Genomic DNA, 23,862 nt, shown 5'->3' with positions numbered 1-23,862 from the left:
ATCTGGCATAGGTCGAAGATGCAGTTTAAATTCAGACTCTGGCCTGGGAACTTCCATATGCTACAGGTGTGGCCATAAAAGTAATGAAGAGTAGCAGGAGTTCCCGTCGTGGCGCAATGGTTAACGGATCCGACTAGGAACCATGAGGTTACGGGTTCAGTCCCTGCCCTTGCTCAGTGGGTTAACGATCCGGCGTTGCCGTGAGCTGTGGTGTAGGTTGCAAACGCGGCTCGGATTCGACCCCTGGCCTGGGAACCTCCATATGCCACAGGAGCGGCCCAAGAAATAGCAAAAAGACCAAAAAAAAAAAAAAAAAAAAAAAAGAGTAGCAGATGAAAATAACAAAGGAAGATGGTCTAACAAAGGTATTTATTTAAGGCACTCAGCTAAACAGTTTACTTATATTTAATCCCTACCAAATGCTCAGGGACATCATTAGCCTTATTGCACTGGTGAGGAAACGGACCCCTAAAGAGTTTAAGTGATTTGCCAAAGAACACACAGTTTGTAACTTGGCAGTAGAGCTGGAAGTCTGAGGACAGTTTGTGCATTGATACATATTGGCTCAGAATAGGCACTTAAAGTGCTCGACAGTTAATCAAGCAGTGACCAATTCTTATCTTTTCAAAATATACTTTTATTATGGAGCGTTTCAAACATATGCAAAATTAGACCAAACAGTCCCTTCCTATTTGTGCTGCTCATGTTCTCCTCACCTAGCTTCAGCAATGATCAGCTCATGACCCATATGGTTTCATCTAGAGCTTCTCAACATCAGCATTGTTGACATTTGAGGCTGGATAATTGTTATGTGTGCAGTCCACACACAAGACAAGGCAAGACCAAAGCCACATTCTGACTGGTTTGACGGTTAAAAGTACATTGAGTCGCTTCTGGATTCAGTGTATTACTTATGTAGACAGTCAAATGTAGCCACCTTCCTGTAGTCCTTGTCCCACACACCAAAAAGGACCACATGGAAACAAGAGGCCAGGGGAGCTCAACCCCCATCGCTGAGGAGCCCATTATTGATGACGACCGACTGGTTTTCTCCTCGTTAGCCCTATAGGGAGGGGGGCAGGGCAGGAAACGCTGGACCTCAATAACACCGAGGAGGCGATTAGCAACTGCCTTGTGACAGCATCTCAGGAGACACAGGGAAGCAAGTGGGAGATGCTTCAGAGTGGCTCCTAATAGGCTGCCCACCTCTCGTGTTCCAGGAAGAGCACAGAGCCTTCTGCCGACACTCAGATGCACTGCAGTTCAAGTCTTGGCCCGTGTGTACTATGTGGACATGATCAAGGTTGTCAGGGTGCCAGGGCAGAGCCATTTCCCCCACAGTGGAGGGCTGTCCTGTGCACTGTAGAATGTTTAGCAGCATCCTTGGCTTCCACCCACTAGACGCCTGGAGCAGTACTTCCCGAGATGTGACAACTAAAAATGTCTCCAGACATCGCTAAATGTACCTTGGGGGGCAAAACTGAACCCAGTTGAGAATTACTCATTTAGAGCCTTATCTGCTCCTCACATCCATATGATATATTTCATCCGCAAATACTTCAGTTTATATATATATATATATATATATATATATATATATATATATATATTTGTCTTTTTGCTATTTCTTTGGGCCGCTCCCGCGGCACATGGAGATTCCCAGGCTAGGGGTCAAATCAGAGCTGAAGCTGCCAGCCTACGCCAGAGCCACAGCAACGTGGGATCTGAGCCGCGTCTGCAACCTACACCACAGCTCACGGCAACGCCGGATCGTTAACCCACTGAGCAAGGGCAGGGACCGAACCCGCAACCTCATGGTTCCTAGTCGGATTCGTTAACCACTGCGCCACGATGGGAACTCCCAGTTTATATTTCCGAAAGTCTTTCAAAATATAAGCAAAATATCATTTTCATCCTTAAACAATAATTCTTTTAGAGCATCCAGAAACTGTTGAAATTTCTAATTGTTTCATTAACATTGTAATTTTTTACAGTGTTTTGAATTAGGATCCTAATAATATAGTCAATATACTGCAATTGATTGCTGTGTCTTCTAGATCTCATTTAATCTATAAGTTTCTTTCAATTTTTTGGCTGTAGAAACTGGGTTTTTCCTATAGAGTGTCCCACGATCTGGATTTTTTATCCCTTCTGTATTTCCTGTAAGTTTGTCTTGGAGCAAGGTTATGGTCAGGAGTCCCCACTGTGGTGCAACGGGAATCGGTGGTGTCTCTGCAGCGCTGGGACGCAGGTTTGATCTTGGGCCTGGCACAGTGGGTTAAGGATCTGGCGTTGCCGCAGCTGTAACTGTAGCTCTGATCTGATCCCTGGCCCAGGAACTCCATATGTCACTGGGCAGCCCCAAAAGAACAACAACAAAAGAGGTGTGGTCAAAGCCAGGTTCTATTTACTTGGTCCATTACTTCATAGGCAGTCCATATACTTCTATCAAGAGTGTATAGCATTTGGCAGTTCTTGTCGTGGCTCAGTGGAAACCAATCTGACTAGGATCCATGAGGACTCAAGTTTGATCCCTCGCCTCGCTCAGTGGGTTAAGGATCCAGCACGGCCACGAGCTGTGGTGTACGTTGCAGACACAGCTCGGATCTGGCATTGCTGTGGCTGTGGTGTAGGCTGGCAGCTGTAGCTCTGATTTGACCCCTAGCCTGGGAACTTCCATATGCTGTGGATGCGGCCCTAAAAAGACCAAAAAAAAAAAAGTATATAACATTTGGAGTTGTCTGTCTTTTTGCCATGTTACCAGTTGTTGATGCTCAATACCTAGATCCAATCATTCATTAGGCATTATAAAATAGGGTTAGTTTAATTCATTACCTTCTTCATTATTTATTCTAAGATGATACCCTTCTCCTTCGTTACTACTTAATGGTCACACAGAGGTACAGTTTGCAGAGGAAACGTAAGATAAATGCTTAATTTTCTTCCCTCTGATTCTTAGTTTTCAAAATAATACATTTGTTCCCTTGCCTCTTCCAATGCAGACAACTAAGATTTGGGGTTTGGGATTTTTTTTTTGGTAGTATTATGAGCTTATGGATTTAAACATATCTGGTGGATTTCAATCCAATGTCATTTGTGTCTCTGTTGATGTATGTACTTTTTCATCTCTGGTTGGCAGGAGTCTCTCCAAGTTGGCTCCTGAGTCCTTCTGTTAATTAAAAGGATAATAGAACTTATCTACACACATGAGTGTTTTTATCTTCCCATTTTCACTCTACAACAATGTTACTTAAAGTCTGGGCCTTAGGCAACACTTGTGAGTTGATAGACTGTCCAGTTGATGAGCCCTACTCTGGCCTTCTGAATTAGAATTTCTGGGAACAGGACCCAGCAAACTGTAGTTTCACCAGTTCTCCAGGTGAGTCTTAGGCACAATAAAGTTTGAGAATCTCTGCTCTACAAGAAGTGACTTCAGAGCCTAGCTTTGGGTTGCCTTCCTCACTTAGGAACTCTAGCCCAGAGTTCCCACTGTGGTGCAATGGGATCGGTTCTGTAGCACCAGGATGCAGGTTCAATCCCTGGCCTGGCACAGTGGTTAAGGATCCAGCATTGCTGCAGCATAGTCGGAAACTGCAGCTGGGATCTGATCTCTGGCCCAGGAATTCCATGTGCCATGGGGCGGAGAAAAAAAAAAAGATTCTAGCTCTTCTGGAATTTTTCACCAGAGTAGACCACTCCTTTGTTCTTACTGGATATCATCAGAGGGTACAGTCAATGCTGAGGGTTATTTCTGATATTTTTGAAACAACCAAAAGTCAGTTGACTGGGAGTTTGATACGTGAATGATAAATCTGGTTAATACCTCTGTGGCAACAAAAATTTCGACGTAATAACTGCTTTTCATAAGTGGCCTTATACAGTTGCCATGATGAAAATTGCAGAAGGAGTTCCTGTTGTGGCTCAGCAGTTAACGAACCCAACTAACATCCATGAGGATGCAGGTTTGATCCCTGGCTTTGCTCGGGGAGTTAGGGATCTGGCATTGCTGTGGGCTGTGGTGTAGGTTGCAGATGCAGTTTGGATCCCCTGTTGCTGAGGTCTAGGCTGGCGGCTGCAGTTCTGATTGGACCCCTAGCCTAGGAACCTCCATATGCCGCCGGTGTGGCCCTAAAAAGATAAAAAGACAAAAAAAAAAAAAAGAAAGAAAGAAAAAAAGAAAATTGCAGAATTACTCCAAAAATGTTTTGAGCCATGATGGTATTATATATGCCAGGCACTGCCATGCTTTAATGCTAATGGTTTTGCTCCTTTTCAGTTCAGATGGTGAGGTTGTCCAGACTACTTTGCAGAAATAAAGGATTATTTTTCTTTGAAAGTGCTTATTCCATGCTTGCTTGCTTGCTTACTCATGAGTATTTCTTCTTGTAGCAAGGATGGGCTTCTGTGGAGGTGCACTGACTGTATTTAGTGACTCTTGAGCGTTGTTAGTAAGTCTTTTAACAGAGCCTCTCATCTGGCACTTAAGGAGACTAGGTTTAAAATTATTGCTTTTAGGAGTTCCCGTCGTGGCGCAGTGGTTAACGAATCTGACTAGGAACCATGAGGTTGCGGGTTCGGTCCTTGCCCTTGCTCAGTGGGTTAACGATCCGGCGTTGCCGTGAGCTGTGGTGTAGGTTGCAGACGCGGCTCAGATCCCACGTTGCTGTGGCTCTGGCGTAGGCTGGCAGCTTCAGCTCTGATTTGACCCCTAGCCTGGGAACCTCCATGTGCCGCGGGAGCGGCCCAAGAAATAGCAAAAAGACAAATAAAATAAAATCTAAAAAAAATTATTGCTTTTAGTCATAATGAAGATTTTTACATAGCCAGCTTCTTAGACTAATAGGGCTTATTTTTTTCAATGCAAACAAAATAAAGATTCTTGGAAAAAAAGAGAGCCTAATAGTTTGGGGGTAAAAACCCATGTCTCAGTGCAGTCTCTCATCATCTCTACTTCACTATAGCGGCTCTCAATTTTTTTGTGTTTGTTTGTTTTGAAATTTTCAAAGTTCCTCTACTGTGCCCCCAGGCCAATTAGGCCACAATGTCTAGGGAGTGGGAATGCAGCCTCAGTGGACTTGAAAGCCCCTGGGTGATTCTAATGTACAACCAAGGCTGAGGCCCTTGTGAAGCAGGGACAAAGAGAAACTTCATTAATAAAGACATGAACTTATACCCCTGAAGTATTAGGCTCTCTTTTTTCAAGTATAAGATATTTGATATACTCGGGGCCTTTGGAAAGATCAAGTCTCACCAGCAGTGCCTGCTATTCCTGAGAGATTTCCATTTTACTCGCAGAGAAGATAACCCAGCGAGTCTACTTCTGCTTGTATTGTGGAGGAAGAACCCATCTGATGATACTTTTTGGAAGATTTATTAGAGGATGTGGAGACACTATTTTGAATGAGTGTTTCAAGATGACATCCTCCACTGGCACCTACTGAATGAGTCAAATATGAGATTTATAGGGGCTTAATAAAACGTTTTTATCTAGCTAGGCTGTATCATTTAATGTCAAGCTAAATGAAAAGCTTTCAACAAGAAGGCTTTCCAAAGGGAACAAACCAAGCAGAGCGTGGGAAATGAGCTTCGGAGGCAGCATATCATGAGCAGAGGCTTTGAAGTCCAGCAGACCTGACTTTGAAACTCGGCTCTGCCGTTGCCTAGTCCTGTGACCTCAGGCAAATTACTTATTCTCTCTCATCACTGATTCTTTCCTGCAGACCTGGTGTAGGGCCTGTGCCTGACACAGAGTAGGGTTTCATAAATTACTAAGTATTAAAATTATAGGCAGAGTTACCGTTGTGGCTCAGTGGGTTAAGAACCCCACATAGTGTCCATGAGGATGCAGGTTTGATCCCTGGCCCCACTCAGTGGGTTAAGGATCTGGCTTTTGTCATAAGGTGCAGCATAAGTCGCAGAAGCAACTCAAATCTGGTGTTGCCATGGCTGTGGGGTAGGTGGCAGCTGCAGCTATGATCCCTGGCCCAGGAACTTCCATGTGCCATAGGTGTGGCCATAAAAGGAAAAAAAATTATAGGCACTGTATTGCTCAAATATCTGGAGATGAGATAGCAGGTCCAGTTAATGCTAAGGAAGGTGGAGTAGGCAGAATACACACCCCCGCCCCCCGGAAAGATGCCCCCCCCCCGGAAGATGTCTACAATCTCATTCCCAGAGCCTGGGAAATGCATTATTTTACAGGGCAAAAGGGATTTTAAAGATTTAATTAGGTTAAAGATCTTGCGATGGGAGAGAGCAGCCTGGATTATCCAGGTGGGTCCAGTGCAATCACAAGGGTCTTTTCCAGAGAAAGAGGCAGGCAGGAGAGTTAGAGATGTGACTACTGAAGCAGAGGCTGCAGTGGTACAGCTGCTGGCTTTGAAGATGGAAGAGGGCTATGAGCCAAGTAATACAGGCAGCTCTAGAAGCTGGAAAAAGAAAGGAAACATATTTCTTCCAGAGGCTCCAGAAGAAATGCATTGGTTTTAGCCCACTGAGATCCCTTTCAGACTTCTGACCTCCCGAACTTTAAGATAATAAATTTGTGTTGTTTTAAGTCATTATGTTTGTGGTAAATTGCTACAGCAGCAATAGGAACCTAATACGGATTAAACTAGATCTTTCTTTGAGCATTCAGAGATACTGAGAACAGATTTTGCAAGATTTCACTTTGGAGGCCTGGCCGTTCAATTAGTATGAGGTCCAAGGAATGTAATAATAGTATACTTGCAAATGAATTTGTCCATCCTGGCATCAGATGGTCTTGATGATTACTTACTTGCCAGTCAAGCACATTTGTAGCATGTTCAGAAGGCCCCTGGCACAGTCCTCAGGACTCTGCCGTTATTTGCTGCCTTTCTGGGAAACTGCCTGGTAGGAAAGCAAGGAGGAAGGAAACTGATTATGGCAGATCAGTAATCAAGAAAGACAGGTCTTTGGGTTATCAGAAGCAGTGTGGATTTAGTCACCTATCTGAGGGACAATTTGATAACAGTATCAAACAACATGTATATAAAGCCTTCAAAAATGCAAGTCCTCTGACTCAGCAATTCTACTTGTAGGACAGCTTATCCTAGGAGATAAAAAGTTGGATTAGTATGCATATCTTTCACTTGCTTAAAAAATCCTTTCGTGGTTCCCATAATTGCTTATAGAATAACACGTGGGGAGACTCACGGGAGACAGCATTACATCCACTTACATTGGATAATGAAGACTGGCAGGTGTTTGTACTGGCCATAGCTTGGTCTACACTTGAACCTGGTTAGATTAACCTTGAAGGTCCCGAGCCACCTTTGCTACATTTGCTCTCTTTCATGAAAATCACTGAAAACAGTGGTCGTGACTAACAGTTCCAATGTTAAATCGGGCCTGCCCTTGAACATTTATTACAAACTATCATACAATTTTGTGACTGAAATTAAAATTCTTATATGTCTGTGTAATTGAGCCATTAAGTGTTGAAAATTACCTATATTCTTACCCACTGACATTCAGATGATACGTTTGGCATGCAAAAATTGTGATTCCAAATTATGCTCAACTCCAAGTGTGGAATCTTATTCATTTATTTTTTCAGTTGAATTATCTGTTTCAGCCATATGTCTGGACCCAAACCCTGTCAAGGAGGGACCAAAATTTACACAACATTCTTGAGTATGATGGCGGCTGCATTTGGAGTTTTGATTAAACTACTCTACATGTGTGATTATTACTTGTAAACAGATGATTAGATATTAATTAGACAATAAGTGATTGTAAAGCACTTAGAAAATAAAAGTGTTTATAAATACCACCAAGTAATGGCAACAATAATTCTTTACTGACTACACAGCTGCTAATGTCAATAAGAATGATTTATTCTAGCTAAGGGCAGCTTTAATTTATGTAAAAAAGCTGCTATCATATCTGTTTTGGTACAGCCAAACAAAATATATCATATTTACAACTGATTTTACATCAGCATTTAGATAAATACACCTCATTTTGATAAAGCAATTTATCTCTTTTAGGACTTTCTCAGACACAGGCACAACCATTAATTATGTAGTGCCTTCGAGTGCTAAGAACTGGAGGCCTTTGCTGCTCATGGCTCTGGTTTATGTCAAATATTTATTTCTTTAAAATATAAGATGTAAGGTGGCATTTTCATTTATGCAGGAGGTTTTTCAGGTTGGTTCTGGGCAGTTGCTCCCCAGCACCTTAAAACTGTGTACAATAGACTCAATTGATTTTGGTCAAATGAATGAGTAAAAGTCAATATTTTCCTGGTGATTATAGAAGCCGGAAAAAGAAGAAAATCCACGTAAGGAAGAAAATAAAGCACTTTCCTTCTATCTTCTTGATTTTGTTTTCCAAAAAAAGGTTTTGAAGCTCTGATTGCTTTTTATGTCGGGTCATTACTTTTCCCCCTAATGGCCTTTATGGGTTGTGGACCTGTATCAGCCTCACTCTTGACCCACTGGTGAATTTGGCAGGGCATTTGTGTTTAGCTTGCTGTTGTAAGTAAATTCAAGCACTTACAATGAGTCTAGGTCCATGCTTTCAGAGATTTGAAATGAGCTGAGTGAATACCAGTGAAGAGTGCTTCATGTTACATGATTTCAGTAGAAAAAGGGTGGAGTGGTTGTTTTCAAAAAAATTTTTCATAGTTGATTTACAATGTTCTGTCAATTTTTGCTTGGAGTGGTTATTTGGGGTGGTGAGATACACATGAGGTAGCTCAGCAACCTTGTTGACAAAGCAAATCTATATCAGAATGAGGCGGTGTAGTTTGGTGGAAAACAGAGTTGAACTTTCATGAGACCTGGATTCAAGTGATACTTCTGCCACTTATCATATGACCTTGCTCAAATCACTTAGCCTCTCTGAATAGGTTTATTCATTTGAAAAACTTCAGTATTAAAACTAGTCCATCCCAGAGAGCTACTATGATGTAATTCAGTGTGTAAAAGAACCAAGTGAGAGGTGAAATGTTTTACCCTGCAAAAAGGTTTATCATTACCATAATTCTCCTGGAGTGGGTGAGAAGGAATTATTCGTGGATTGCATTACTTAGATGGTGAATTTTTTTTCTGGACTATGTCAGGGTTTAGGCTCAAACCATAAGCCACATGTAGAAAACTGGGTAACTGGCTCAGAGCAGAGCCATTAAAGTAACAAAGTTCCATAGAAGGTAATAATGGTTTCCAGGAAACCGTCTAAGTTCTTCTGTCAACTTTGTCTAGTTCTTTCCAAGTTCTTGCCTTCTTTTTAATAACTTCCTTATTAATCCAAGATGATGACGAAAATGAAGGAGAAAGAAAAAAGAGAAGTGGAAGAAATAATGGAGTCAAGAGTACTGGTAAGGAGGAAGGATTTGGGATGAAGGAGGTTTTACACATGGCCTTCTTGATAGATATTAATGTATGTATGAAATGTATGTAGGGGCATACAAACTGGAGGTAAATAATTGAACATTCTCTAGTTGACAACATTTTCATACCATGGATACAAAATTTGTAGCAGCATGATTAAAGATTGGAAAATAAAAAGGGAAAGGTATTTTCAAAGAAGAGAAAGCTTAAATGTAATACCTGCTTTTCCAGAAAATAGACTAACAGATATGCAATGTTACGACTCATTTTTATCCATGTGGAATAAAAGTGGATAGAAAGGCATTTGCAATAAGGGAGATCATACTAAAACTTTATGATAGGACACTGAAATAGTATTAATTGGAGATCTCCCAGAAGCAGATCCTGAGACAAGGATTCAAGTTCAAGTAGTTATTTTGGGAGGTGAGCGTAGGAAAGACCCACAAGGAGTGTGGGTGAGCAAGACAAGGAAAGGAAGCCAGCTACAACCCTGGGAAACTGAACTTAATCCCACAGGGGAACTCTGGGAGTCCGTGTAGAACATGTGATTCAGTTATCCCACCTGATGACTGAGAACAGTGGGGTATTCATACATAACTCTCAGTCATTGGTCAAGAGCTCTTAGGGGTTGGGGCTGTCACTGCTCTGGCCATTCAGCCCTGCCTCAGCGGTATTGCTGGGGAGAGAGGGCAGGAGTTTCCCATGGCCAGGGAGAACCCCCAGGCAGAGATGCAGGTGCTAGCCGTTGACAGTGGGCGGGTGTTGACATTGGTAAGGCTGGAGGGGACTGGGCTAAGTAGATGTTTCCTGCTCCAAAGAGATTATTTTAGTTCTTCCCTGCAGATCTTTGGGAATGGTATTTCCAACTACTGGAAGTTGAACTGAAGACCACTTGGGGGAGGGCTCTTCCAAGTGGAAGCGCAGGTCGCTATAGCCCGGGTTCCTCATTGGATCAGGTGTTGAGGGGATTAGGAGCAGCCCATGGTAAGTTCCTAGCAGAGTGCTGAGAGCCTAAGAGGTACTTGACGAATGGTAGGAAGAAAGATGAGGGGCAGCGCTGATCTAACAAGTTCTCACGCAAAGCCCCGCCCTACTCTTAGAGGTTACAAGACTCAAGAGCCCTTTCTCCAAAATTTCCCTGAGGATTTTCTGAACAGCCCGCCAGCATGTTCCCTCAGCTTTTGCTAACTGGAAATAGGACTCTCCCAGCTTCACTCCTGTTTCAGCTTTCTTGGTTCCTCTCACTGAGTCGCCCCCTGCACCTTGCCATTCTCTTACATGCTAACCTCTCCCTGCCTCACCAACCCACCCACCCCCTCGCCACCCCACCCTGCCCCGTCCTTATCCAGCCCTTGATTCCTTTGGGGAGGAGGGGTGATGTTCATGTTTTCCCTATCAGGGTAATAGATGCTCATTTAAAAATACTTGTTATAGTAATGAATCCGACTAGGAACCATGAAGTTGCGGGTTCGATCCCTAGCCTTGCTCAGTGGGCTAAGAATCCGGCGTTGCTGTGAGCTGTGGTGTAGGTAGCAGACGCGCTCGGATCCCACGTTGCTGTGGCTCTGGTGTAGGCCAGCAGCTACAGCTCCGATTGGAACCTTAGCCTGGGAACCTACATATGCCGCGAGTGTGGCCCTAAAAAGACAAACAAAACAAAACAAAAACAAAAACAAACAAAAAACTTGTTATAGACCTAGAAATATATTTAAAAATCCCTAATTCCCCCATAATCCCACAGTTTAAAGATGTCACTTAACATCTTGGTGTATTTCCCTCTGGTGCTTTTCTCTAGACATGTACATGTCCCCAGACTTTTGCAGAGTAATATTTTGTGACCTGCTTTTCTCACCTGGCATAATATTAACATGGTCCCCCAGTGTTAGATTGTCTTCAAAAACATGACTCTTTTTTTTTTTTTTTGTCTTTTTGCCATTTCTTGGGCCGCTCCCGCGGCATATGGAGTTTCCCAGGCTAGTGGTCTAATTGGAGCTGTAGCCGCCGGCCTACACCACAGCCACAGCAACGCGGGGTCCTTAACCCACTGAGCAAGGGCAGGGATCGAACCCGCAACCTCATGGTTCCTAGTCAGATTCGTTAACCACTGCGCCACGACGGGAAGTCCAAAAAAACATGACTCAATGCATGTATAATATTATATGAGTGTATCATTTCTATTTTACTCATTCCTCCTATTGCTATAAATTGGATGCTTTTTTGCCTTTTTTAAGTCTATGTTAGGCATCTTTGTATATAATTATTTTGGGGTTTCTGATTAGTTCTTTGGGGATAAATTCCCAAGAGGAATCCCTGGGTCAAAGGGTACAAACTCTCTAAAGGCTGTGAGCATGTACTGCCATATGTCCCCCGTGGAGTTTTTAACAATGTTAACATTTTGTATGGATTTGTGTAACCAGGACCATAATCAGGATACAGAACAATCCCATCACCTCGATAACCTTCCTTCTGCTATCCCTCTATAGTCACCCCCACATAACCCCTAGTGGGTTATGGAATACTTAATACCATATTGTGTAATTAACTGGTCATTCTTAATCATCTTAATGGCATTATGAAGCCCCCCAGTTAAAAATAACCCATTCAGTTATTATTAAGACGTACCGAAATCAGATTGCAATAGGAGCCAAGACTTTGATCCCCAGAGTTGGTGAATTTGGTAAGGACCCCTCTCAGAGTGGGGCCTGAAAGAGTTTATTTTTCCCCATGAGGACTGTGAGGTTCAATCACTGGGCTGTGGGGAGAGGGGCCCGAGAAGCCAGGATAAGGCTGGAGTAGGAATGGAATTAGTTATAGACCTGACCCTCAAGGCAGGTAGACGGAAATCTCAATTTTGAGGTTCAAGGACTTGGGCTGATTAGGTGTCACGTGTGAGTTGGATTTAGCATGCAGTGGCACTGATTGCTAAAAATCTGACTTTCTTGAGACAGTGAAGATTTTCATCCTAGGCAAAGGCAGCATCTTGTTTCAATGAGACGGGGAGTGGGAGTGGGGGAGACGGGAGAGGAAGGGCATCTGCCCACTTTGACACAGGAAAGGCTGGGATGGGGGATAAGGGCATGGTCTAGGCTCTTGGGCAAGAGGGGTTCACAAGGACCCCACCAGACATCAGGACTCTGCTAAATAGGCAAGTGCACTGGCAAGCCTCCCATTCTAGAGAGAGGATTAGAGGGTCAATTAGGAACCCAGCTGGTAGCTAGGTAACCCAGAACACAGTGGGGGCTGAGGGGTTAGGTGCTTTCCAAAGGGATCATGTGGCTCGAGGCATTGGTTCTCAAACTTTATAGCATGTGGCAGAATGCCTGTAAAAGTCGAAAGTTTTGTTAAAACACTGATTGCTGGCCTCTGCCGCCTGAGTTTCAGACTCAGTGCATCTGGGGTGGGGACGGAGAATTTCTAAGTTTCCAGGGCTGTTGCCACTGCTTTTTGGGGGAACCACCCTTTGAGCAGCACGACAGTGTGGCAAAGAAAATACTAAGATTAGAAGAACAGCCTCCTTTCCCTCTCACGCAGTATAACAGTGGGAAAGGGACCCCCAAATGTATTGCAGGACTTGATTCTTCCAGGTTGAAGGCTTGGTACAGCTAAACTTGAAGTTTGAAGTGTTTTGTGTTTCTAGGAGGGCAGATAGGGTAGCAAGGAAATGGTGGGAAGGCTTCATTTCAGATGACCCAAACCTCACTGGCATTCTTGCATCACTGGGGTTCTCTCAAGCATGGGTGATAACTGCAGTGCCAAGCGATGTCATTCTGACTTAAAGCGACAGGATCTGTAACTGTCAAACCATAACTCCGCTGCAGAACCCATTTTCTTCTTCTTTTAAGGCTAGCCCTCTTTGCTTATTTGAAGAGTAATAAAAATAATGCCCCGTTACATTAGTATAAAACATTCTAATTTACAAGCTGCTTTCACATAATATCTTATTTAATCTCCCAAATTCTACGAGGGAGGCAGGACAGGGATTTTTATCCCATCCTTTGGACTACTGGTCCCCTAAGTATGGTCTCCTTCAGCATCAGCATCACCCAGGAACTTGTTAGAAATGCAAATTCCACCCCCCCCCCCACCAAGACCTGCTGAACTTGGTCTTTAAGGACCAAGAATTTACATTTCCAACAAGTTCTCAGCTGATACTGATATTGGTGCTGCTGGGCCTGGACCATACTTGGATGAAAACCACTGCTATAGATTAAAATGAAAAATTTAGAAGCTCAGGGACTTAAGAGGACTTCTTACCTAGATGCTTTTTCAACCAGTATACCTGCTGCATCCTTGCCCGCCCCTCCATCATCCTTCCAGTCCTAGCTCCACTGCTTATGAGTTTGAGGCCCTGAGCAATTACTCTAAATTTCAATTTTCCCACCTGTAAAATGGGGATAATAATAGGATCAACCTCTTTGGGTTTGCATGAAGATTAAACAAGATCTAGATTAAATACTTAGCACTGTGTCTGTGCTTAATAAATGTTAGCAATTACCAGGACTTTTATTAATGTTATTTAAAGTGTGCTGTTTCACTAGAACGAATACCTTTGTTCTTTTCTTTGGGCATGTGTCTTCAGAACGCGCTCTTAAAATGGTTATTCCTGGACAATTTAGACATTAAGGCACATCATCTTTAACACCCCATCTAGGATGGTTCTGTGATTGTCACGAGCCTTTGGCTGAGAGCAGGTTTCTTAGGAAATGGGAGCAAAGGAATAATAGACCAGCGTAAGGAACAATATATTGAAGGGGCAAGACTTCATTGAGGACACTCAGAATAGCTGGAGGTGGGGGGAGTGACTGAGGGAGGAAGCGACTAGGGAGGGCAGTCTGAGGTGGGAGGCAGTTCCCACCCCGGGCGGCCCCATGGGTAAGCGCCAGGGCTACACCAGGCCTCAGGGGATCTGCCAGTGCTCCCACTGCAGTCAAGGGAGTGAACACACAGGTGCTCGCAATGAATGCCCGAGAGGCTCTTCGAGCCAGCTGGCAACTGCGGGCACAGCGAATTTGGGCTCAAAAGTGGCTTTTGTCTTCAGGGTGACTCCTATTTGGCAAAATTCTGACTATAGCACATCAAATATTCATGCCAGGGACTTGGTCTTTTTTTAGTAGAGGTCTGCTACATTCTGTCTAGAGGCGTCTTGGACCCCTCAGGACGCGGCTTCTTCTTATCTGGGTAGTACAGCCGGGGTCCCCGGCCCAGAAAGGACCAAGACCTTTGTAACTGAATTAACCAGAAGAAACAAAAGCGGCAAGTTCGGGCCCCGTGGGCACGGCCGACCAGCCAATGAGGGCCGGCCGCTCCCTGGCGGAGTGGTACTATGATGACAGTAGCCAACCAGCGCGCTCCATGCAAATGAGGTACTGTATCCCGCACCCGCCGCTCCAGTGCCGTCTGGTTGTTATAGTGATAAACTGAGGCCTTGCCTCTCGGCTTCTCGGAGAAGGAAAGGGGCGGGGGATTGGGGGCTAACCTCTTTACTTCCCCCTGGGAAGACAGAAAGAAGGGACGAAGAAGGGGGATGGGTGGGGAAGAGAAAAATACGTGACAAAGAAAACATTCTCTGCCTGGGAGGAGACTCACAGAGGGTATAGAGCTGGAGGGAGCATTCACTGGCCATGCCAGTACTTACCACTGATGCTGAGTCAGAAACAGGTATCCCAAAATCCCTTTCCAATGAGCCTCCCTCAGAAACCATGGAGGAAATAGAGCACACATGCCCACAGCCTCGACTGGTAAGTAAAGACAAAGGATGCAAATGTATGCGTGGCTATGGCACAAAAGAGTTCCTTATGCGTCCACAGCCAGCGAGGAAAACGCTGCTTAGAGGATTTTCATGTAAATGAGAATGGAGCTACCGCCTAATCCTTCTCAGCTGTTTATACTTAGCTTCTATACCGGGCGCTGCTCTCAGCTTACAAAGCATTATTGTATTGGCTGGGTAGGAAACGGGCTGCTCGGGCTATGCTGTGTTTTTTGTGCCTTGGGAGGAGGGGATGGTCTTTTTTTCTTTTAGGTGTATTCTCATCTAAAGGTAAAGATTCTACCGTACACTTGAAAAATGGTATTCTCCTTACAAAGCTTGGGACGAGTCCGTTGTTAAGTTCTAAATTTTAGCTACGGGAATGATTCGGTCCTCAACTAATTTTGGTGCCTAATGCGAATTTTGGAAAAATGAAAAGGATATGGAAGCCAAACTTGCCCATTCGTTTCAAAATTTCAAAATAAATAAGTAAAAGGGTCTTTCAGCGATGTATTTAGAAATATTGTGCAAAACTAGCCCTGAGTTAAAAACCCAAGCCTTCCAGCCTAGCCTTAATTGTGCACCTTAAAGGAATGGTAAACATTACTGGAACGTACAGTGAGGGCTGCTGTTCAGGTCATGGGAACCTGGGGAAGCTCCATTTACTTCGAAAGGGTCTGCATGCCTTTAATAATGAAAGTGTGGAAACGGGCACTGGGAGTTGCTTCCATCTCACTTATTGATATTCCAAATTTAATCCGCTCCTCTGCCACTGGTTATGATTCTTAACTCATAAATGTGGAAGGTGGTTCTCAACTACCTCAGTGTATATACTCAAGGAGTCAAAAACACCAAAAGGATGATGGATTTAGTATGACCTGAAGTCTTGGGGAACTTGGGGAGACGTCTCTTTGAACCCTCAAATCCAAGCGACACACTAGATAAAGCTATCCTCTCTCTAGCGATTTCTCCCATGTTAAAAAGGTGCAATATTTTGATTGGCTGTGGAGCTTGAACCTGGAAAGAGGTTTTTTTTTTCCCCCTTAAAAAAGGATTTTGTAATGTAGCATTTTCTGTGAACTCCCAAAATAAGGGCTCATAGATTCCAAGGCCAGCCTATCCATAGCTGTTACTTCTTCATTAGGGTTAATGAGGGTTCAAAGAGAGACTTAGGACAATTTTCTAAAACATGAAAACAAAGAAAGTTACATTAGAGCACTGTGGGCTTTTGTTCCCTGTGTTTCTATTTTTTAAGATCTATTTTCTTAGGGTGCTTTGCTATTAACTGCTCCCCAACGCTTAAGCTCCTTGCAGAACAACATACACAGTGTAGTACCTGTGTTCTCACGGGATGCAAACCACCCGGATAAGTTTGTTGCCAAGGGATTCCTTTGAGCCCCTGAACAACTCTTGGTTTAGTACGGCAAAAAGAAAAAACAAAAACGAAAAAAACCCTGTTCATTAAAAAGCTTGTTTCAGGATCACCCCAGATATATTTTAAAAGTGAAACTCAATGTTGAAATTTGCATCACACACCTTCCTGACAGGTAAAGGGCAAGGAGGAGAGAGAGGGCATCCGGTGCCAGTTTGCGTATCATTTTAGTCCCTTGTGCGCACTTATTTTCTTTCCCTTTTTGACTTCTAGCTGTTCTGCTCCTTGGTTGCTCCTGCCTGAGAGGATGGGCAGAGGAAATCAAGGGAAGGAAGAAAGTTCAAATACTTTCCATTTTCACTTGTGACAACTCATCCTGGAGGTTAACTCACAAGAACCATGCAAAGCTGGCAATGTTAAACATCTACCACCTCCCCATCATTTTAAAAGTGAGGCAGCTGAGGTTCAGAGAGGGTATGTGACTTCCCCAAAGTCACATTGCTTTGAAGGGCTGTAGAGCTGGGATTTGAACCCAGCGCTCTATACCTGCAAAGTGGAAGATCTTTCCCCTGCAACACGCCCTTAAATGAGATACAGTTCTTTCCATCTTTTTAGCAGTTCTGGCTTAGTGTGTGTGTGTGTGTGTGTGTTAAGGATGTATAGAAGTTGAACTGTTTAAGTGGTTGCATTGATCCATTTTATTTTTGGCCGCAGCATGTGGAAATTCCCGGGCCAGGGACTGAACCTGCACCACAGCAGTGACAATGCCTAATCCATAACTGCTAGGCCACCAGGGAACTCTCCTTTGGTCTACTTTTAAAAAATATTTTATTGAAGTATAGTTGATTGACAATTTTGTGCTAATTTCTGCTGTGCAGCAAAGTGACTCAGTTGTACAGATATATTCTTTTCCCTTATGGTTTGTCACAAGACATTGAATCTAGTCCCCTATGCTATATAGTAGGACATCGTTGTTTGATCTGCTTTTGTTAAAAATGTTCCATGTCCATCATTATTGTAGTCTACTGAAAATTGGCTCTGTTTAAATAGAAACTGCAACCAATTTATAAATGACTACTAAATTTTTTGAAGTACCTTTTCTCGTATCACCTTGGCCAATATCTTCATATTTTGAATTATATAAATTCTGTTTCTCAGTACCCAAACATGTTACCCCAAATCTCACGTGGATTACTGAGGCTGCTGAACTGCTTAACTAACTTTGGAAAGTGCATGGAAGACTTGAGAGATTCCCCTTCAGAGGACAGGCTCTTTCTCCTACAAGTTATTAAACTTGAATTCATAAAGTGGAGAGGAAATAGGATTCAGTAACAAAACGTTATCTTAAAAAAGTAGCAGTTACCAGAGTGGTTCTCATTGCATTAGCTGAGGCAGACACTGCTTCCCCAAACTCACTCTAACTTTTACCTAGTGGTATGGCAAAAGAAATTTCTGGGTGTATAAAGGGCCATAAAGTTTTACTGCAAGTCCCGGAATGTGAATATCTGTCGCTGAGTGTCATTGTCTGTCAATACACATTTTATTTAAATCTCTGCAGTTGCATAAAATGCCCTTTGTGTAATGAACTGTGCTCTTGACCTAGCATGGCCCTTGAGAACGTGTGTACAAGTGCTCCTGTCTGCATGTGTTTGTCTATGTATTACTTCCAGTGAAGGTTGATGATTGTGATCCGGGTTAGCTCTGCCCATGTTGATTGAGTACCTACTGTGTGCTGAGCTCCGAGCCCAGTGGTACCTTGTGATCTAGCATTATAGAAGAGACTGGCACACAGACAGATTGCTTTCATTCAGATTAATAAGGACAGAGCGTGCAAAGGGGTGTGTCACCAGGTACAGTGCAGGCAGGAAGAAGGGAGTGGTGAACTCCTTGAGAGTGAGTTCCCATTTGCCAGGGGGATGTTGAGTAGAAACCTGTCTTGTCCTCACTGTATCTCTGGTCTCTTCTGCAAAGCCTGGCATAGCTCTTTAAGGAAAGGAAGTACAAAGCTGGCATGCCTAGATACACAGGACTTTTAAAGCCGTCTGTACTTTAGATCTTTGTAAGAAGCAAATTGATAAGGATATTGAGGATACAGTGGAATCATGTTCAAGAGGGAATTTTTCTGGAAGATAAACCTGTAGGTTTTCTACCTGCTTTTTTTTTTGTATTGGAAGAAAATAGAAGAAAGAGGAGGAATAACACTGATAAAGAAATAGAAAATGACCTAGGTTTTCTAAGAGCTTATGTCTTAAGAATGTAATCTTCTTCCCCTTCTTTACCATGCTGGCTCAGGTTTGAGATGTTTCTGAGAATTCTCTCCATTGCTAGAGTGTTTTTTTCTTGATCCTTGACTTATTTTTCACTCTTGGCAATTTTCTTTTAAACATGATGCTATGTGACTTATAAAGTTGCCTGTCTAGAAGAGAAATGGAGTGGCCTTGGGTGAGAGGATGCAGTAGCCTTCTGTGGAGACCCATGTCCTGAGGGAAGAGGACTCCTCGTGGGAAAGGACTGTGTCCTCAAAAGTCCCCAACCCTCACATAGGCCTAGGCAAACCCTCTGGGCCCAGTAGACGCTTCATAAACCCTTTCTGATGCAGTCCAGCCACCCTGAAAACTGTCTGCTGAGATATTTGGTTAACGACCTTGGTCAAGTTCTTCCAGGAGTGCATTCTGCTGTCAGAAAGAAGTTGTTATTCTAGCCTGCAGTAGTCATTTCCATGAAGATGGATGTGCCACAGATCAACTGAGAAGGCCTTGGCAATAAAAAAAGGGCTGGTTCGATATGCTACGTTAGCAGGAGTTCATTTTGGGCTTTACTTCAAAGTGGAGCCGTGCCAAGAGACTGCTGTCTTGCAGAAGGTGCATTATGTCAGTTAGGAGGTAGGACGCTTAGCCGCTAGTGCTCACAAAGATGAGCAGATTTCCAGAGACCTCACTGGCTTCCTTTGCTAGCATCGCCATCTATTTAGCTACTCAGACAGCATACATTTTAAGAGCGAGATACTTACGGTGCTATATTGGTGAAGATAAACAATCATGAGCTTCCTTGGGCATATACTGTGGTCAACTGGAATTCTGCCCAAGGTTATTATTAGACCTCTTCCTGCTGGTCTCGATCCAAATGCAACATCCATTTCTTACAGATGGATAATAGTCAGGCATATTGGACATGGGATCAATGAATTAGTTTATTCCATTCTTTTAAGTTCATTCTTCCACTATCCCTCCACTCTCTCATTTGCCTAAAGCTAAACTCCCTATGTAAGAAATTAATCAAATATAAGAAGATAGGTATGTCCTTTGTGTGTGTGTGTGTGTGTGTGTTTGAGCACGTAGAAATGAAAAGGGTGAATAGTCTTCATTTCTTCATGCAGGCAGTGAGGGGGGATTGGAAGCATTCATTGATGCAGGGCTTTCGAAGGTAGCTGAGGGAGTTCCCATTGTGGCTTAGCAGGATAAGAACCCTACATAGTATGCATGAGGATATGGGTTTGATCCCTGGCCTGGCTCAGTGGGTTAAGGAGCCGGTGTTGCTGCAAGGTGTGGCATAGGTCGAAGATGTGGCTCGGATCTGGCGTGGTGGTGGCTGTGGCCTAGGCTGGCAGCTGCAACTCTAATTCCATATGCTGCAGGTGTGGACCCTAAAAAGGAAAAAAACAAAGGTAACTGAGAGAAAACTCAGTCCCTGACCAACAGGATCCACAGTTAGCTAGCTAGTTAGCAGCGTCCATGCACAGCAATGCACCAAGTGCTGTGGAAAGAAATAAAAGAAATAATGCACAGGAGTCCCCTGGTGGCTAGTGGTTCAGGATTCGACATTGTCCCTGCTGTGGCATGAGTTCGATATCCCAGGCCTGGGAACTTTTGTATGCTGCAATTGCAGCCCCCCCCCCAAAAAAAGAAGTAATTCAGAGCCCCTGCCCTTGAAGATCTTTTTCATTTAACAGGAGGCAGTAGTTTGGTAGGTGGAAGCATGCTAGGATGCTGAAATCCCTTAAGAGAGCCTTTTTTTTTTTTTTTGTAAGTTTGGCTTTAATATATTGTACTTTCTATAGCTTCTAAACTATATTTTCTCTATTGAGCAGAAGTACTTTCCAGCCAGGACTATTCCATTGATCTGATCCCCAAGTTAAGACAAGTCCCTGAATTGGAAGAAAAGATGCAACTTGTTCATCCCCAAACATTTTTGGACATGGAAAGGATCAGTTTATTTTTGAGGGGATATTAAGCCCCACTGCGAGTGGCCCACTCCAGCCTCTAGAGTAGCGCCATCCAATGGAGATATAGTGCAATTTAAAATTTTCTAATAGCCATAAGGAGTTCCCTTCGTGGCGCAGCGGCAAGGAATCCGACTAGGAGCCATGAGGTTGCAGGTTCAATCCCTGGCCTCAGTCAGTGGGTTAAGGATCCAGCATTGCTGTGAGCTGTGGTGTAGGTCACAGATGTGGCTCGGATCTGGTGTGGCTGTGGCTGTGGTGTAGGCCGGCAGCTGTAGCTCCGATTAGCCCCCTAGCCTGGGAACTTCCATATGCTGGGGGTATGGCCCTAAAAAAGCAAAAAAAAAATTTTTTTCTAGTAGCCACAATCTAAAAAGTTTTTGAAAAAGTTGAAATTAATTTTAATGATTAATTTAATCTGATACATCTAAAATATCATTTCAAATGTAATCAATATAAAAATGACTAATGAGGTATTTTATATTCTTTCCTTCTTACCAAGTCTGAAATCTGGTGTGTGTATTACACTTGCAACACGTCTCAGTTCAGACCAGTCAGTGTCAAGTGCTCAGTAGCCACATGTGGCTTTAGAAGGAACTCACTTGCCCAGGCCTGTGGAGGATAAGCTCTGAGAAGCCACAGTAATAAATACATTTCATGTTGCATAGCACACACACACACATATATTTACTTATAGCTGAAAAAAAAAAAAGCCTTCCTTTACTTCCTATTTTGCATTCATAGTTTCTGAGCTCTCCTTTTATGTTTCGATTAGGAGGCTGCTACAGTAATCTACCTGAGAATTAATATGTGTGAAGTTAGGGTTGGGGTGGTGGAAGAGGGAGAGTTCAGGATGGATATGGGAGACATGAAAGAGGTAAATGCCGCAGGATCTGTAACTGAGTCTGTGGGTAGATCAGTATCAGGAAGGCTCAGTTTTCTGGCTCCAGTGAGTGGGTACCATCACTGAGGTGGGAGCCTTAGGGAACGACAGTTTGTGAGAGTGAAGGTTGGGGATACCATGGGGGTTTCCACTCGAAGGTGTCTAATGAATGTTTGTTTTTAGAACTCAGAAGAGAGTTCTGTGCTGGAGACATTGATGTGGGAGATGCAGCATGGAGGAGATGGAAGTGAAATTGAAGTAGTGAAATTGATGGGAGTGAAATTGAGTCAGACAGCTTCTGGAGTGATGAAAGAAGTGTATGGAAATGGTTAACTAGCAAGAGTGCCTCAGGATAATCCTACTACAGGGTGATTTTAGAAATTAACTGACCTTGAGCCATCCTATCAGCTTCTTAGAAGGAGTAAAATAGAAGAGCTATAATTAAATCTATTAGAAGTCTCCTTATACCTGCCTGTCTCTACATGAAATCTGGTTAAATTAATCTACTTTATCCCAGTGCCTTTCTAGGAATACCATTTAACAAGCCAATAGAGGAAGGATCATGAAAAGAGGACAGAGATCTCAAATATCTGAGAGATGGGGGTGCCAAGGGCTAGGTACATTCTGTGGAGGGACTATCCAATAGAACCCAATGCAGCCGAGAGATCTCATGAGATCACAAGGGACAGTCTCCTTTGGATTTAGAAAGATGATGTCAGCGGTGATGTTTCAGTGAAGTGGTGTAAGCAGAGGCCACACAGGTCGAAGAGCTTTTAGGAGGTGGGCAAGTAGAAGTTTGACTGAGAGGATAAGCCTATAGAATGGGTAGGACTCAAAGATGGATAAATCAGGGTTTAAGATTGAGAGAGGCTAGCTTTTCTCTCCTCTTCTTTTTTTTTCTTTTGTACTTCCCTCCATTCTTCTTTTCTTCCATCCATCCACGATGCCAAAACTTTTGGTTGGCTCATTCTTTTAACATGGTAGTGACTTGCCCTTAAACATAAATGGGAAAGAGTCAGTGGTAGAAGGTGGAAGCGATGGGGAAAATTAATGAGGGGAATGGCCCTTAGACTGGAGAGGTTGGGCTCCAGTTCACGAGTAGAAGAATTAACTTCAGGTGGGCAAAGAGACGCTTCTCCCAGCATGGTGGTCAGGAAGCTGGTAAGGGTATTTAGGATTAAGAATATGTTACAAGGGAAAGAGTAGTGAAGGTTAAAAGCCTCTCTTATCTGATAGCTTCTGTTTTCTCTGAAGGTGGAGGCCAAGCCATGGTGTTTGCTTCTGGTAAGTGCAGAATTGTAATTATGGGATAGCCTGGGAAGTTGGGTCCAACCCTAGGCTATTTCTTGGCCACAGGCCTCCAGGCTGGGGTGGGGTGGGGGAAAGGGTGGTAGGGGAAGGTGGAAAGGCTGAGTGGTTCCTGATGAGGTGTGCTTGCTATTGATGAGAGGAAATGGATCTATTTCTTTATGGCCTCCAGGCTTCCATAGCAACCCCCCCAAATCAAGGCAGATCCAGATCTGTAGCTCCAGGGGCACTGGGCTGGCCCATAACCGAAGGGCAAGGTCCTGGCAAGACAAGTCTCTGCTTGCTGGAACCCACCATCTCATTCCAACATCAGCTTTGCCATTGACTTAATTATTGCATGGGCTTGAGCAAATAAATCACTTCTCCTCTCCGCACCTCAATTCTGTCACCTACTCTGGGTTGGGTAGCTGATCTTTTCCAGTTCTAAGACTGTGATTCTAGCTTTCAGAGCCGTGGAACGTGCCTCACCACAGGGTGCTCTGTTTGATCTGATGCTCATCAAACATCAGGGCTACCCACTTCTTACCTCCCTTTGATTTTTACTCCATTTTGAGTAAAAACAGCTTGAATGATCTTATGGTAAGACACATTGGCTAAATATGCATAATGAATGTTCACAAAATAATTTGGAACTTTATATTAATGTCATATGAGCCACTTTGTCTTCCACTTTATACTTCAGATGCTTGGTTGAATGTATTCTGAATCATACATTGAATGTTTTAGTCATTGTTCAAAGAAACCTGTGTTGAATCTCTTTTTAATGTGAACAATAGCCTCCTAATTGATTTATTTTATAATACTGAACTTTAAAATATTGAGTTTTCCTTGAGGCAGAGCAGTATGGCATTGAACTGTGGCGGCCTTTCTCTAGCTGATGCTGCTCATCTAGGACTTATATTTGGGGTTTAAATCCAACAGTGGGTCAGGCCACAATCCTGTGACTCTTGTATCCTTCACTGGTGCCCACGAGAAGCT

At 43.4% G+C, this 23,862-nt stretch overlaps 1 protein-coding gene across 3 annotated transcripts in view; it reads left to right on the top strand.

Moving 5' to 3' along the window:
- PCYT1B (phosphate cytidylyltransferase 1, choline, beta) overlaps positions 1-23,862 on the top strand; it is a 137,313-nt gene that overhangs the window by 13,880 nt on the left and 99,571 nt on the right. Inside the window, exon 1 of one of the 3 annotated variants that reach the window (XM_001927679.6) lies at positions 14,718-15,094. The exons of 1 other annotated variant lie outside the window; for it this stretch is intronic. In XM_001927679.6, the coding sequence (XP_001927714.1) occupies positions 14,978-15,094 (117 nt within the window). In that variant the 5' untranslated portion in view covers positions 14,718-14,977. Of the gene's footprint in view, positions 1-14,717; positions 15,095-23,862 lie in introns of those variants that run through there. One more of the 3 variants, XM_005673506.3, reaches the window with a different exon arrangement.

Source organism: Sus scrofa, chromosome X (genome assembly GCF_000003025.6).
Source record: "Sus scrofa isolate TJ Tabasco breed Duroc chromosome X, Sscrofa11.1, whole genome shotgun sequence".
In the NCBI taxonomy this organism is placed as follows: domain Eukaryota; kingdom Metazoa; phylum Chordata; class Mammalia; order Artiodactyla; family Suidae; genus Sus; species Sus scrofa.
This window is presented reverse-complemented; position numbering and strand designations above follow the sequence as displayed.